This window comes from Vigna umbellata, chromosome 1 (assembly GCF_029865625.1).
Source record: "Vigna umbellata cultivar VRB3 chromosome 1, Vumbellata_1.0, whole genome shotgun sequence".
NCBI lineage: Eukaryota > Viridiplantae > Streptophyta > Magnoliopsida > Fabales > Fabaceae > Vigna > Vigna umbellata.
Genome location: NC_142165.1, coordinates 11,719,452 through 11,733,659, shown reverse-complemented (window position 1 = coordinate 11,733,659; position 14,208 = coordinate 11,719,452). Strand labels below are relative to the sequence as shown.

At 32.3% G+C, this 14,208-nt stretch overlaps 3 protein-coding genes and 1 long non-coding RNA gene across 7 annotated transcripts; 2 read left to right on the top strand and 2 right to left on the bottom strand.

Moving 5' to 3' along the window:
- Positions 1 to 796: 796 nt before the first annotated feature.
- LOC148204642 (rhodanese-like domain-containing protein / PPIC-type PPIASE domain-containing protein) lies at positions 797 to 4,734 on the top strand. Of its 2 annotated transcripts, none has more exons than XM_088094983.1 (8): positions 797 to 1,071; positions 1,261 to 1,386; positions 1,503 to 1,594; positions 2,310 to 2,410; positions 2,615 to 2,725; positions 3,073 to 3,181; positions 3,636 to 3,686; positions 3,758 to 4,438. In XM_088094983.1, the coding sequence occupies exons 1-8, from the start codon at positions 876 to 878 to the stop codon at positions 3,806 to 3,808; spliced, it is 837 nt and encodes a 278-aa protein (XP_087951109.1). In that variant the 5' UTR covers positions 797 to 875; the 3' UTR covers positions 3,809 to 4,438. The 2 variants fall into 2 exon arrangements, with proteins under 2 accessions (XP_087951109.1, XP_087951106.1); XM_088094980.1 differs by lacking the exon at positions 3,758 to 4,438 and adding an exon at positions 4,480 to 4,734 and having other exon boundaries at positions 800 to 1,071.
- Positions 4,735 to 7,140: 2,406 nt separating this feature from the next.
- CPK17 (calcium-dependent protein kinase 17) lies at positions 7,141 to 11,597 on the top strand. Of its 2 annotated transcripts, XM_088094958.1 has the most exons (8): positions 7,141 to 8,397; positions 8,696 to 8,839; positions 8,939 to 9,091; positions 9,207 to 9,322; positions 9,456 to 9,623; positions 9,719 to 9,846; positions 9,949 to 10,048; positions 10,300 to 11,597. In XM_088094958.1, the coding sequence occupies exons 1-8, from the start codon at positions 7,740 to 7,742 to the stop codon at positions 10,393 to 10,395; spliced, it is 1,563 nt and encodes a 520-aa protein (XP_087951084.1). In that variant the 5' UTR covers positions 7,141 to 7,739; the 3' UTR covers positions 10,396 to 11,597. The 2 variants fall into 2 exon arrangements, with proteins under 2 accessions (XP_087951084.1, XP_087951077.1); XM_088094951.1 differs by having other exon boundaries at positions 9,949 to 11,597.
- LOC124832443 (uncharacterized) lies at positions 7,874 to 8,797 on the bottom strand. 2 transcript variants are annotated; one of them, XR_015780993.1, is made up of 4 exons: positions 8,623 to 8,797; positions 8,421 to 8,540; positions 8,094 to 8,275; positions 7,874 to 8,014 (listed from the first exon to the last, which is right to left on the bottom strand). It is a non-coding gene; the product is annotated as an uncharacterized LOC124832443 (long non-coding RNA). The 2 variants fall into 2 exon arrangements; XR_015780992.1 differs by having other exon boundaries at positions 8,628 to 8,797.
- Positions 11,598 to 11,749: 152 nt separating the features above from the next.
- Positions 11,750 to 12,483, bottom strand: LOC124832447 (RNA-binding (RRM/RBD/RNP motifs) family protein). The gene has a single exon (XM_047306647.2). It carries the CDS (start codon positions 12,404 to 12,406, stop codon positions 12,032 to 12,034), a length of 375 nt encoding a protein of 124 aa, XP_047162603.1. The 5' UTR covers positions 12,407 to 12,483; the 3' UTR covers positions 11,750 to 12,031.
- Between the last annotated feature and the right edge of the window lie 1,725 nt (positions 12,484 to 14,208).

The window sequence follows — 14,208 nt, the reverse complement described above, 5'->3', positions numbered from 1 at the left end:
GTTGTTTCCAAACATAAATATTTCTTTCTACCTTCTAAGAATATCCGAAAAAAAAAACATTTTAAAAAATAATCAACTTATTACCACGTTTTTATCTAGTTAAATTTAATTCTGTAGCAAATTTTAGTATTAGATTAATAATTGAGTTGCAAGATAATGCTACGAATTACTTGAATTAATTTTAAATTTGGACCTTCTTCTAACTTATGTAATTTGCTTTATATTTTAAAATGTTTTTTCTATTTGTAAATTTATTATTTAAATTAGCATATTGTGAAGACCAATAAGTTCAAATGTTCCCGTCAATTAATTTGTAAGTGCAACAAATCATTATCAATGCTTAAGAAATCATTTTTCTTCAATGAACAAAGAAAAAGATGAATTATGTGTATGGTAGATATCAAGGTGTTCACGAGTAGTCTTAATAAATACATTTTTATGGTAGTAATTAAATATTATATTAATGATGGGGCAAAATTATTTAACATTGAGAAACTAAACAAATATGCAATTAAATTTTTAAAATTATTAAAATTATACACTCAATATGAAGGAAAACTGGATTTAGCTAAATTACATAAAGTATTTAATAAATATAATAAACAGTATTATTGCGTGTTAAATACATATATGGGTGGTATTAACTACACCACATTTAATGAACACGATAAATAAAACTTATTTAATAATTTAATACATTAGGTGGTGTGATCTTGAAAATAATTAAATTTTATTTAATAAATAACTTGTGAATATGTAAGTTTATTTGAGAAGTGATATATTTTTGATAAATTAGGTGGTGTTCATAGGAATGTGAGTGTAGGTAAAGTGTAACATGTGAAGTGAGTCTTGCAAAGGAAATATCAATAGCTATAATGTCAATTTTGAGAGGAATTTGTGCGCTGAGAGTGGGAGTGGCAACTCCAAAACCTTACCATCTTCCCTCAATCTTCTCATCATCCTTCAACATTCATACCCTCTCACACACCACTTTTTCCAGAACCTTTCGTTTCCACCCACCTTCAATTCCTCTTTCATCCTTTGTGCCCCTCATACCTCCCAAAGCAGCAGGTACTCATTTTCTGAAAACCCCATTATGTTTTTCCCCTTAATTTTGTTTCTGATAGCATTTGGTTACGTGTCAATATTTTCTTCTTATGTGGTGAAAAAGTTTTTATGAAAAAAATCTATTTTTTCATGCAAAAATATAATTTTTCATGATAAAATCTGTTTTTTCATGAAAAAAATCTGATTTTTCAGCCTCTTATGGCACTGGGAGTGGTGGTGCTGAAGGTGGTAGGCCAAGGGAACTATTGGTGCAGCATTTGTTGGTCAAAGAAGATGACCAGAAGCTTCTGTTGGATCTTCTGCAAAAAATCTCTTCAGGTTAGTGACACTGAGGGATTCGGTTATTTTCTGCTACCAATGTTAGGTTTTGGAAGGTGTTTGTTTCCAGTTTAACCGTCTACAGCTTGTTTTTTATGTGTTGTTTGTGTGTTCAGGTGAAGATTTGAGTGATCTTGCTGTGGAACATTCACTTTGCCCATCCAAAGAAGAAGGAGGAATGCTTGGATGGGTCAAAAAGGGTCAAATGGTATGCTTTTGAGATTAGATTAAACCTTATTTTTGTGGTTTCCCTGAATTTGCAACCTTTTTGTGCTCTGTTGGGAAGCGGTTGCAGTTGATTTCTTCGCTGCCTTGTGTACTTTTAAAGGATAGGATACATATATAATTACTATAAACTTTCTCTGGGTAGGTGATAAAGGGGGTGAATTATTAGAAAGTGGGTTTTTTAAGCCTAACTCAACCCCACAAAACCGGCTTGTAGGGTGAGGTTTGCACCTCACTTATATATTATAATTTGGCCTTATCTCTAGTCGATGTGGGACTTCCAACACACCCCCTTCACGTCGAGGTATAGACATCTCGTGCGTGATAGTAGAAATTGGGTGGTCCGATAACGGCCCGATAGCGGGTGGAATAGAAGAATAGAATGTCCACTTAGAACTCGCTAGGATAGGCACTAACCATGGCTCTGATACCATATTAGAAAGTGGGTGTTTTAAGCCTAACTCATCCCCACAAAACCGGCTTTTAGGGTGAGGTTTGCACCTCACTTATATATTATAATTTGGCCTTATCTCTAGTCGATGTGGGACTTCCAACATGAATTAAGTATGATTTGGCTATATGGTTCTGGAAAGGAAGCAGATGGGGTAGTGATCTGGTTATGGTTTTTTCCACTGATTTTACTTAAACTGTACAATTGTGTGATTTCAATTTGGTGTCTGATGGTGAAAATTTGATAGGTTCCTGAGTTTGAGGAGGCTGCGTTCAGTGCACCTTTAAACAAAGTTGTAAAGTGCAAAACCAAATTCGGATGGCACCTGCTGCAGGTTTTATCTGAAAGGTATTTACAGGCTTATGCTTCTAAATTGGATGATTAGATGTTTTTAATTTCTATGAATTTTCTTAAGGATTTGGATTTTGATAGAGCTCACTAGCGATGTCTGATGCAATTGGTCAGCACCACTCACTGGAGTAATGTTTGGAGGGTGTTGTTATTAGTTACAACGAATGTTTTTATCTCTTGTAATTTTTTTCTAACTGACAGGGAAGAATCAATTCTTCAAGACATTCAACCTCAAGAGCTGCATGGGAAAATTCAAGATCCCAATTTTTTGGAGGAGGCACAGCTAATTGACGTTCGAGAGCCTGAAGAAGTGTATGCTTTGATTTTGTTCATTTTCAATTAAAACTGAGGCCTAGTGGGTGTTCATAAATTAACATGGCAATTAGCTTGAAAAGGGAGAAACTATAGTGATATATAACTCCAATTGAAAGTTTTGATAGCATTTCAACATTGGTACTCTTTTTGACATCTCAAATAATGAAACAAGGAGGTCTGCACTTTTTTTACTTGATGGATATTATTTACTGGCCCTTACACTTGTGTGCATTTATTTTTCCTTTGTTCTGTAGTTTCTGGAATCATCTACCTTTCTTGCTTGTGTTTACTCTAGTTGCTGGTTTAGTTTATCTAAATTTAAATGACATTCTCATCATGCACAGGGCTAAAGCATCTTTGCCAGGATTTACTGTTCTTCCCCTCCGACAATTTGGAAGCTGGGGGCCTGAAATAACTAAAAAACTTAACCCTGAAAAGGATATATACGTTATGGTAAGTGCAGATTTTCTTCCAAAAGATTAGATGGTATCCATAAAACTAGACCTTTAATCCTAATTATTACTGTTTTTTTACATGGCTTGATTGTTGTTCTTTTATGAAAGATATGTTCATGTTGTGTCTCCTCCTGTTCCTCCTTAATTTGTTTGGAGGTTGTGAGTTGATACAAAAATTGAAACTGGAATTCTTTGAATAGGTTCCTGCTTTTGTTGCAGTCTAAGTTTGATTTTTAGAGGCCTTTCATTGGAGATATTTAAGAAAACACTAAGTTTGAATTCATTCATCTTTCTTTCAGACTTTTGTAGTTTACTTTTCAGTATTGTAGTTTGATTGACTGTTTGTTCAGGTAACTTGTTGCTACAATGCACTAGTGGATTAACTTATCTGATTTACCATTTTTTTTGTGTGTGTTGATTATGTTCGATAACTTGTGTTCTTCTGAATGCAGTGTCATCATGGCATGCGGTCATTACAGGTTGCCAAATGGTTGCTGTCACAGGTAAAATATTTTTATTTTTCATGCTTGTATGTTTGGTTTTGCTTCATCATCTGTTTATTTGTTGATATCAGTGTAACTCCCAATCCATGCACAAAATTAGTTCTATAGTGTACGAGTTATAAACATGCAACCTGCATCTGGTGCCTGCTAGATAGAGATTGCTTAGACTGTATACAACTGATGCAATACAAAATTTCAACTTGATCAAAGGTGAAGGAAATGAGATGCTAGTTGGTGTACCTTTTACTCACCTATATTCGAATTTGAAAGTAGATTTAACACATTTTGGAGTTAATTCTCATCTTCACAAGTTGCAATGAAGTTATTGTTTTATACACTTTTTTCTGTTACACTCATTTAGACTCACTGTACCATTGGATGAAATTCACTAACTACACTTTTTTTCTGATACACTTATTGGAGGGAAATTCACCAAAAGTTACTAAATTTTGAGTCTGACTCATGATTTTGTAATTTTTAATAAATTTAACCAACAATAAACACTGTGTTAAACACTGTGTTAAGAAGTTGACTTTAAATCTATCTCAACTCTACAAAACAAGAAGTTTGTAAGGTGAAGTTTGCATCTATTTATATACTATAAATCAGTCTTATTCTAGTCGATGTGAGACTTCTAACACAGTGTGTTATGAGTGCATCAAATGTTGTGAGCAAGGTGTTAACATTGTATGATAATGATTTTTAAGATGTCACTCGGTTTGATTTCTAATTTTTTTCATTTAATGTAAAAATAAGAAAAATATGAAGGGATTGTTGATTGTGAACTTTTCAGGGCTTCAGGAAAGTATACAATGTTTCTGGGGGAATCCATGCCTATGCTGTTCAGGTTGATCCATCAGTACCCACATACTGATCACATTACCTTTAGGAATTGGAACTCTCTCTTATTATGGACATGTATTCATTTTCAATTTTCAAGGTTACATATTCTTAGAATAGTTTGTTATTTGAATAATCATTTCAATACTCTATGGCTCTCTGTTCCTCACAGAAAATGGATTCATACAACTTCTTTCTGATCTGAAAATATAGTTTTTCTGACCAAATTTTCAAAAAGCCAAAAAATGGTTGATAAGAACCTTTTTTCTCCTGTAAAAAATGTTATTGATTCAAACCTTTTTGCGTTATTTTTGGTTAACATTTTTCTTTCAAATTTTGTCTATTTTTTGTGTACACTACTGTAACTGAACTTCAGATAGTTTAAACATAACAGATTATTCTTAAACCATTGTTCACATAATAAATCTGTATAAAAAAATTATATAGTTAATTATAATAATAAACTATACTTTTATACTATTATATAAAAAGATTCTCTATTTTGATATACACTTTTTTAAAGTATCTTTTAAATATAAATTATTATTTTACTGATTTTATTCTTTTAAGTGATTTTTTTTACTTTAATTGTTTTTTAATTTGACTTTTTGTAAAAAAGTTTAACTATTTTAAAAAAAAACTAAAATAACTATTACAATAAATAAATTATCTAAGAAAATAAACATTATTTACAATAAAATTTTAAAAATTATTTAAATTTATTTTTATAGTAATAATTTTTTTATCATAAAAAATGGACAGGTGCATGTATTTTTACTAGTTTTTCACTAGTTGATAATAAAAGGATTATTAATTCGAAACGGATTAGCAATAAACAACAATTTGGGATGGTTTTAAAGAGAGAATTCAAATGAAAGCGAGATTAGGAGATGAGTTTATGACTATTTGGAGAATCTTATTAAAGCATATGAAATACTTTTTTTTCTAAATGTTAAAATTGATGTGTGTATGTTAAAAATAAAATTTTATAAACTAATAATTCTTTAAATTGTTCTTTTTAAATTAATGTAAAATAAGAAAAACTTATATATAGATGACTCCGTCAAATCATTGGAACTTGGAATCAACTTTGAAAAATATAAATAAGAACTTTGATAAATATAAATAGGAAGTAAAGAGGATATGATACAATAATAGTTAGCCTTTTAATCTATTAAGAAGGATATAGTATTTATATTCTCGTTAAGTATAAACAAAAACTACTTTGATAAATATAAATGAAAAAATAATAGAATATAAATTTATGTATTAACGAGTGGTTGGTTATGCTTTTTAATTAAGTTTTTTATATCTTCTATACTAACTACCTTAAAAGGGTAAAATTGAAACAATAAAATAAAATATGCATATAGTTATGCGTATAATTATTTTAAAAGGTTTTGTTAGTTATTTTATTTTTTTTTCATAAGTTTTTTATTATAATTATTTATTATTTCAAAGTTGATAACTTGATCATTGTTGTTAAAAAATGTTTGAACTTTAATTTGTCTGTTTTTCAAATAATTTAGTTTGAAACTTTAATTTTTAATTAATATATTTATAATAATATTTGATTAAAAAGGATAAATACTTTAATTGTACAAATATAAAATAATGATTCGAGTGATGATTTTATTGTAATAAATATATGAAGTAAATTAAAAGAACAAAAAATTCTGAAATGATAATCTGTTAAATTGAATTGACTTACAAAATTTTTAAATCATCAAAGTGAATTGGATCGACTCACTTAAAAGTTTATAGGAGAATGTTTGAATTTGAAAATAAATCAAGTTGAAAATTTGTCATATTTGTAAGTATTAGGAGATTAGTTTTTGTTTATTTTTCTTTGCTAAATTGACAAATATATATAGATTAATATATATTTGTAATTTTGTAACAATTTTTTTAAAATAACCTATTTTAACAAATTAATTTGTTATTATTAAATTACACATAAAAAAGTAGATGAAAGATACACTATAGTGAATAGACATAACAAATTACATTAAAAACTTTATATAATTTAATCAAAATGACAATTTAATTCCAAAGTAATTGTAAATTACAATAACAAAACGTGTAACAATCACGTTGTAAAAAAGTTAACGCACTACTAAAAACATAATAAATAATCATCTCAAAATATTAATATATAATGTTATTATTGTTATTATAAACATAAATAATACACAATAATCTATTAAAAAAATGAAACATAGAAACTAATTAATTTTTTTAAATCAATTATGATATAACTCTTCTGTTTAAATACTTAAAAAATAATAATCAAATTTCTTTAATCAAAATTTTATTTTTTTAATACAATACAAAAATTTAAATATTATTTTTTAACTTTTAATCACACAAATATTAATTTCAATTATTTATTTATCCAAAATCATAAAAACCAATTCTTAAATACATAGTCATACACCAATTTAACTATTGTTATACATTTCAACATGCAACAAATCTACATGTAAAAATATTTTAACAAAGATTACCGTATATTAATTTTTAACTTCTATATCAAACCTATATATTATATATAATTATAATAATAAAATATACACATTTTAAATTTATTTATACAAATATAATAATAATGATATTGTTTTCTTAAAAAAGTTTTTTAAAAGAAAAAGTCCAGAAGTGCACAGGGATGTCATGGTAGTTTAATAGAATTGGTGTGAGATGATGATTTATCTGTAAAAAGAGTTGAAGAATGTAAAAATGGAAGTAAAAACAGAAAGAGTGATGTGATGAGAGTTGTATTGTATTGTTGGAGACTTGTTGAGACTTGGAAAAGGGAAAAGCATTTTTATAATTACAGATGTAAAACAGCAAAATCCATTTTTATTATTACCTGTTCCGAGAAATGCTGGCCACCATTGTCTGAATAAAAAAGTCAGCCTTTTCCAAAGGAAGAGACAAGCCAAAGACTCTTAATTTGCTCCCTCTAATTCTCTTCACCAACACCCCTTTTAACACCCTTTCAAATTTCCCCATACCTTTTTTTTAGACAATTTTTTTTACCTCTTTTCCAACAACAGACACTTCCCCTCCCTAATGCTAACACCTTCTCTCCAGAAAACAAATACAACATAATTTTTCAGCCCTCAAATCACACCACCTTCACCTATATCTATCAACTCACATCCTTTCCTTTCCCTCCACCCCTTTTGTTCCTGTTCTCCCTTCCATTCCACCATGGGCAACTGTTGCTCAGGTGGCACCAATGATTCTGAAAACAAGGGAGAAACCAACCAACAAAACGACAACCAAGGGGGAACGGCAACCACCCCTCCACAATCTAAGCCTAACCATCCTCCCACCAAGCACTCCAAGCCTGCCCCCATTGGGCCTGTTCTTGGAAGGCCCATGGAGGATGTTAGAAGTACTTACAGCATGGGGAAAGAGCTGGGGAGAGGCCAGTTTGGTGTCACACATTTGTGCACACACAAGAGCACAGGAAAGCAATATGCCTGCAAAACCATTGCCAAGAGAAAGCTGGTTAATAAGGAGGACATTGAGGATGTGAAAAGGGAGGTCCAGATCATGCACCATCTCTCAGGGCAGCCCAACATTGTGGAGCTTGTCAGTGTTTTTGAAGACAAACAATCTGTTCATTTGGTTATGGAGTTGTGTGCCGGGGGTGAGCTCTTTGATCGCATCATTGCAAAGGGACATTACACTGAACGTGCAGCAGCTTCCCTCTTGAGAACCATCGTGCAGATTGTCCACACCTGCCATTCCATGGGAGTCATTCACAGAGATCTTAAGCCTGAAAATTTCCTTCTCTCCAGCAAGGAGGAAAATGCACCTCTCAAGGCAACCGATTTCGGTTTATCAGTTTTTTACAAGCAAGGTAAATAATCATCATCATCTCACCCTTCTCTCTTCTTCTGCTTCTCTTTCAATTCTTATCAGCTTTCATTCAATTCAATTTCTGGGATCTCTGTAACAATTGTTTCTGGGATCTCTGAGATTATATATATCAGTCACATTTATCTGTAATATTAAGAATCGTGACAAAACCATAATCATGACTGTAATTTAAAACCTGCGTAACAAATGTGGATAAACAACTCACATCACCTGTGCCTCGTCTTGATAGAACTTCTGTTTGGGAAGATTTCTGCTAAACAATGGAATCCTTTTGACAGGAGAATTGTTTAAGGACATTGTTGGAAGCGCATATTACATTGCACCAGAGGTCTTGAAGAGGAAATATGGTCCAGAAGTTGACATTTGGAGTATTGGTGTCATGCTATACATTCTTCTATCTGGTGTTCCACCATTTTGGGCAGGTTATATTCTTTCACTCAATCATAAAGCTACCTCTAGAAAACACTATAAAATCGATCGTATATCTGCATGACACTGAAACCAAAACATGATTTTGACAGAATCCGAAAATGGAATATTCAAGGCAATTCTGCGAGGTCATATTGACTTTACAAGCGATCCATGGCCATCCATTTCGCCTGCAGCAAAAGATCTCGTGAGGAAAATGTTGAATTCGGACCCCAGACAGAGGCTGACAGCGTACGAAGTTCTGAGTAAGTGTAACACTAGCTTACTTTCTAAGAAAAACTTGAACTTAACGACGAATTAATGGTTTGAAAATTAATTTTACTTTAGCCTCAACATGATTAGTTCTAATGTGAAAAACAGATCACCCATGGATCAAGGAGGATGGAGAAGCACCAGATAAACCTCTTGACAACGCAGTACTGAATAGGCTCAAGCAGTTCAGAGCAATGAACGAATTCAAGAAAGTTGCTCTAAGGGTAATAATTCATTCTATTTAGGCTTTCTCGCCATTCTTTGTTAATAAATCAATCAATGGTTTGGTTAGAGATGGCAAAAACAAAACTACCTGGTCTGTATTTTCCACTGATTCGCATATGAATACGAATATAGGTCATCGCGGGCTGCCTATCAGAGGAAGAAATCATGGGATTGAAGCAGATGTTCAAGGGGATGGACACTGACAACAGCGGCACCATTACAATTGAAGAGCTCAAACAAGGGCTTGCAAAACAAGGGACCAAGCTAACAGAACAAGAAGTCAAGCAATTAATGGAAGCCGTAAGTTCTCTCTCCTTTTCTAAGTATTGCATCAGAAAACAAGTTCTTCCCAATGCCATTACTCAAACCATTTTCTTTACTTCTGCATACTACAGGCAGATGCCGATGGCAATGGAACCATTGATTACGATGAATTCATCACAGCAACAATGCACATGAACCGCATGAACAAAGAAGATCATCTTTATACTGCCTTCCAATACTTTGACAAAGATAACAGCGGGTAAAGACAAAAAATATCAACTAGACTTCAATATTTATCAGTCATCCCTTCGGAAATTGATTGGTGTTAAACGTTCTAATCTCATTGTTTTGTCATAATTAGGTACATTACCATTGAAGAACTAGAACAGGCTCTTATCGAGTTCAACATGCACGATGGTAGGGACATCAAGGATATCATTTCAGAAGTTGATGCAGATAATGTAAGTTTTTCTTCACTCAACGACTTCAATATGCTAATACATATAACTTTAAATAAAAACCGAGACACAATTATGTCATTTCTAAATAATTCCAATCTATAATAGTGAATTCAAGAGAATGTTATTAGCACTTCTATAGTTCCAATTCAACTAACTTTCTATCACATATGCGGTTAACAACTAGCATACTCTTGTGATACAGCACATCTGAATTACGATTAAGAAAATTTATGAAAAAATTGTCATTGCAGGATGGCCGGATTAACTACGATGAATTTGCTGCAATGATGAACAAAGGAAACCTAGAAGTTAATACCAAGAAGAGGCGTGATTCAACCTTATATTAGTTGGGGATTATACAAATATTTAAAAGGCATCATGGCCTCTTTAGGTCCTGTGTGATTGGTTGGTGCAGATGCTGATAAGCGAGTGAAATATCAAGGAGAGTTGTGGTGCATGACCGCTGTTTGGTTGGGACTGAGGATTTAACGTGGGGAATGGGTTAAGGTGGTAAACAAACAAAATTTGAGGGGGAAAAGAACTTGAATCAACCATTGAGAAATGTAAACACACACACACACATATATGCGGGGTTGCTTCTCTTGTATTGCTTCTCACTTAGGAATCAAATCAAAAAGGATTTTAAATTATGTATAGATTCCTTTTCAACACTAGGTTCAAATGCATTCATTGTTAAGATTCTACATTTCAATACCCTTTCAATCAAACAGAAAGAATCGGTATAAGGTTTCCACTCTTGAAATTAATGCTGAATTCCGCTATATTTTCAGATTCAGATTTAATATCAAAGAAACTAACAGTACTCGTCTGTTCAACATAAAAAATGGCTCTTGCAGAACGCACGATTACATTATCAGTGAGTTTGAATTAAAATAGAGTAATTCATGGCCACATTAATTTTAGCAATTTTCAAGTCCATACATAATCCTTATGCAACACCCATAATTTCGAAGACAAGACTCTTTTAAGAATAAATCAGAGATAAATACGATACAAGAGAAAACAAGGTAGTAAGAATCACCAGATTGAATCCAAGGTTTGAAACTTTTCATTTGGTTAACTGGTCCATTCAAAACCCATCTGTTTCCGATAATTGCTACAAAACTCAGCACAAAAAAAAGAGTCTCCTCTAGGAACAAAAATGGCTTCAACCAAAATTAGCAATCAGATTGAAGAGGTTGTTTAAACATTGTTGGCAAACATATAATGCGCAGAATCAAGGATTGAGAAAACAGGTACATGAAAGCTCCTCAGAAGCCGACTTCAAACCAAATGAATTCAGAATGGGGAAAACAGAAGGAAACCCTCAAGGAACCTCGTATAGTGACTTGCAAAAACAAATTTCATTTAATTCAATACACAGACGGCAAGCACAACATAGAAAAAAATACCTAAATTTACCAAAGAGAAAAGGAAAGGCCTTCAAAAAGCTGGAAGCAACAATCTTCGAGTTCCCCCACTTCAAACTTTCAAAGTGCAAAAGAAATAAACCTTTCATGCCCTCTTCCTTGATAACTCTTACGTTGACAGAAAGAATAAAGCATTACCTAACCTTTCCACCCCTAAAACTAACGCTGATCTCAGCTGCACATCGAGAATCAAGAGTAAAAGGAAATTAACGCCAATTCAACTCAATACAATACGCCGCAACGAGAAATTCACTCAACATCTGAATCACGCTTGAAAGAACATCAAAGCAACTTATGCATCCAATATTACTCGAACAACAACACAATTACACGGTAGATGCACATACAGAGTGCGTTTGTCGAAAACCCTAACTAACAACCAGAAGCATTTCCGATGAATTTATGTTTCATTTCATTCATTCTAATAGTAACACTCATTTAATCATAAGCATTAATAGTCACTTATACTTACTCCAATAACAATACATTAAACCGTCAACACAGTCTCGAAAACCCTAACTAACATCCCAAGGATTTTGCGAGAACGAACTATTTACTTATCTTTGGTGGAGACGCCGTACTTCTCCTGCATACGCGCAATCTCATCCTCCTTCTTCTTCTGATCGAACTTCTTGCTCATCTTCGCTTGCTGATAATACAGCACGATAAGGTAGCGATTCGCAACATTGAAGCCGGAGAGGTGATCGACGGCGGTTTTAGCGTCGTAGATGTCCTCGTAAACAACGAAGGCGGTTCCGCGCGTGTCCTTATTGGTGCCGATGCGGATCTGGCGAATCGCGCCGTATTTGCCGAAGATGTCGTACATCTCCTCGCTCGTAATGTTGAAGGGAAGGTTGCGCACGTACAGAACGCGGTTTACCTCCGGCGGCAGCCGCGTATTGCCTTTCCGGAGACTGATCGCCGCCATAGCCGCAAGCAGGGAAAGTGAGGGTAATTTTCGAGAGGCAGAGGAGAAAGAAAAAGAAAGATTACCTAAACCTGGGTATTTTACTTTATTTTCACAAGATCCTATTTACTCCGCATTTTTTTTAACAAAATTGCCCTAGTATCTTTTTAAAATTACTTGAGTGAGATGAAAAAAAAAGCAAGTCCTATAAAACTGATTTCATTGTATGAAAACACAATTTCGATGTATATTTCCTAAATATAAGTGAAACCCTAAGTAAAACCCTCGTTAAAAATATGTTTAATATCTTAATAGGTTTCTATTTTCATCCAGAATTTTAAATAGGTTATTTTTTTTTTCGACATCATTTCAATTGAGTCATTATTTTTGTAAAATTGAATCAAATAGGACATTTCCGTCAAATTGAAATGACAAGGGTAGGCTGACACTGCCAACATACCCTTCTTAACAGCGTCATTTCAATTTGACGGAAAGTTCCTATTTGATTCAATTTTACAAAAATAAGAACTCAATTTAGATGCCAAAAAAGAAAGAGACCTGTTTGAAATTCAGAGTAAAAATAAGGACGTATTGAGACATTAAACCTTAAAAATATTATTTCAAGTTTACTATTATTTTAAGAAAAGGATAACGATGAAATTTTTTAATGATAAAACTAAATCGTATTTCTGGATATGATTTTGCTTTCTTTTTAATAAATATTAACATTGATATTTATATGTAAAGAGGTTTTTTTCTACGCTTTTTTTTTCAATTTTATTTTTTAAATAATCATTATGTTATATTAAAGTAATTATAATTTTAACTTTACTCTGTAAATAATGTTAATCTAAATTTAGTAATTTTATAAATTAAAATTTATTTTATCATTTTATCATTTTATCCTTTTGATAACTATTTCTTAAATTTAAATAGTTTTTTAATAATAAATATTATACAATCAATTTGTAGGAAGTTGGCTTAGAGAACTCATCCTATAAAAAGTCCTACCAAAATAACTTGAGAGCTCGATTAGAGACACTCAATAATTACTTTAATAATACTAATTATAAAAAAAACCTAATTCTCATAATATCTAACTAATTTGACTATTTTATTGTTTTTTATACAAAATAAAAATAATTATTAAAGAAAAAAAACCTCGTGCATGTAAGATGGATCGATGAATCGATTTGGCCTAGACGTCTAGGATAAATTGGATGGAGTGATTGGCCAAGATGGTCGTACTATTTTGATGATGATGCAGACATGCTAATGGAATGACTAATATGGCGTGATGGTTTGGTTGTCCAAGTTGGCCATGATGGACGGAATAATCGATCTTGCTTGGGTGTTTAGGATAAACTAGATAGACTAGCTAGTTAGGATGACTGGGTTAGCTTAATGATTATGTTGATGGGTTAGGTGAATGATCAAAATGGACTGGCTAACCGATCTTGCTCGAGTGTCTAGGATGGACTGATTGGGCACGACACCAATTACGCTTTTGAGGAACTTGGATGAAATTGAACATTTATATAATGGTCCTAGATTAGTAGTGATAAAATTGACAAACCATATTATAGGAGCAAAAATTATTATAGAAAATAAGATCAATTATGAAGTATATATACCATAAATGTCTATGTCTCCATCATAGTCACCATGATTTATTATATGCAATTACTCTTAAAAAATCATAAGGACAATCATTAGTATAAGTAGGATTATACTTATCATCTCCAGTTTTTAGCCATAAACAACTATATGTTACAATATTTAAAGTACAGAGCAAAGATAGACTCAAAATACTTACACATAAC

Coding starts and splice junctions, on each gene's coding strand:
- LOC148204642 (XM_088094980.1), top strand. CDS start 876: ATGTCAATTTTGAGAGGAATTTGTGCGCTGAGAGTGGGAGTGGCAACT. Junction 1,072..1,260: donor CATACCTCCCAAAGCAGCAG/GTACTCATTTTC, acceptor CTGATTTTTCAG/CCTCTTATGGCACTGGGAGT. Junction 1,595..2,309: donor GGGTCAAAAAGGGTCAAATG/GTATGCTTTTGA, acceptor AAAATTTGATAG/GTTCCTGAGTTTGAGGAGGC.
- CPK17 (XM_088094951.1), top strand. CDS start 7,740: ATGGGCAACTGTTGCTCAGGTGGCACCAATGATTCTGAAAACAAGGGA. Junction 8,398..8,695: donor ATCAGTTTTTTACAAGCAAG/GTAAATAATCAT, acceptor TCCTTTTGACAG/GAGAATTGTTTAAGGACATT. Junction 9,847..9,948: donor TTTGACAAAGATAACAGCGG/GTAAAGACAAAA, acceptor TGTCATAATTAG/GTACATTACCATTGAAGAAC.
- LOC124832447 (XM_047306647.2), bottom strand. CDS start 12,406: ATGGCGGCGATCAGTCTCCGGAAAGGCAATACGCGGCTGCCGCCGGAG.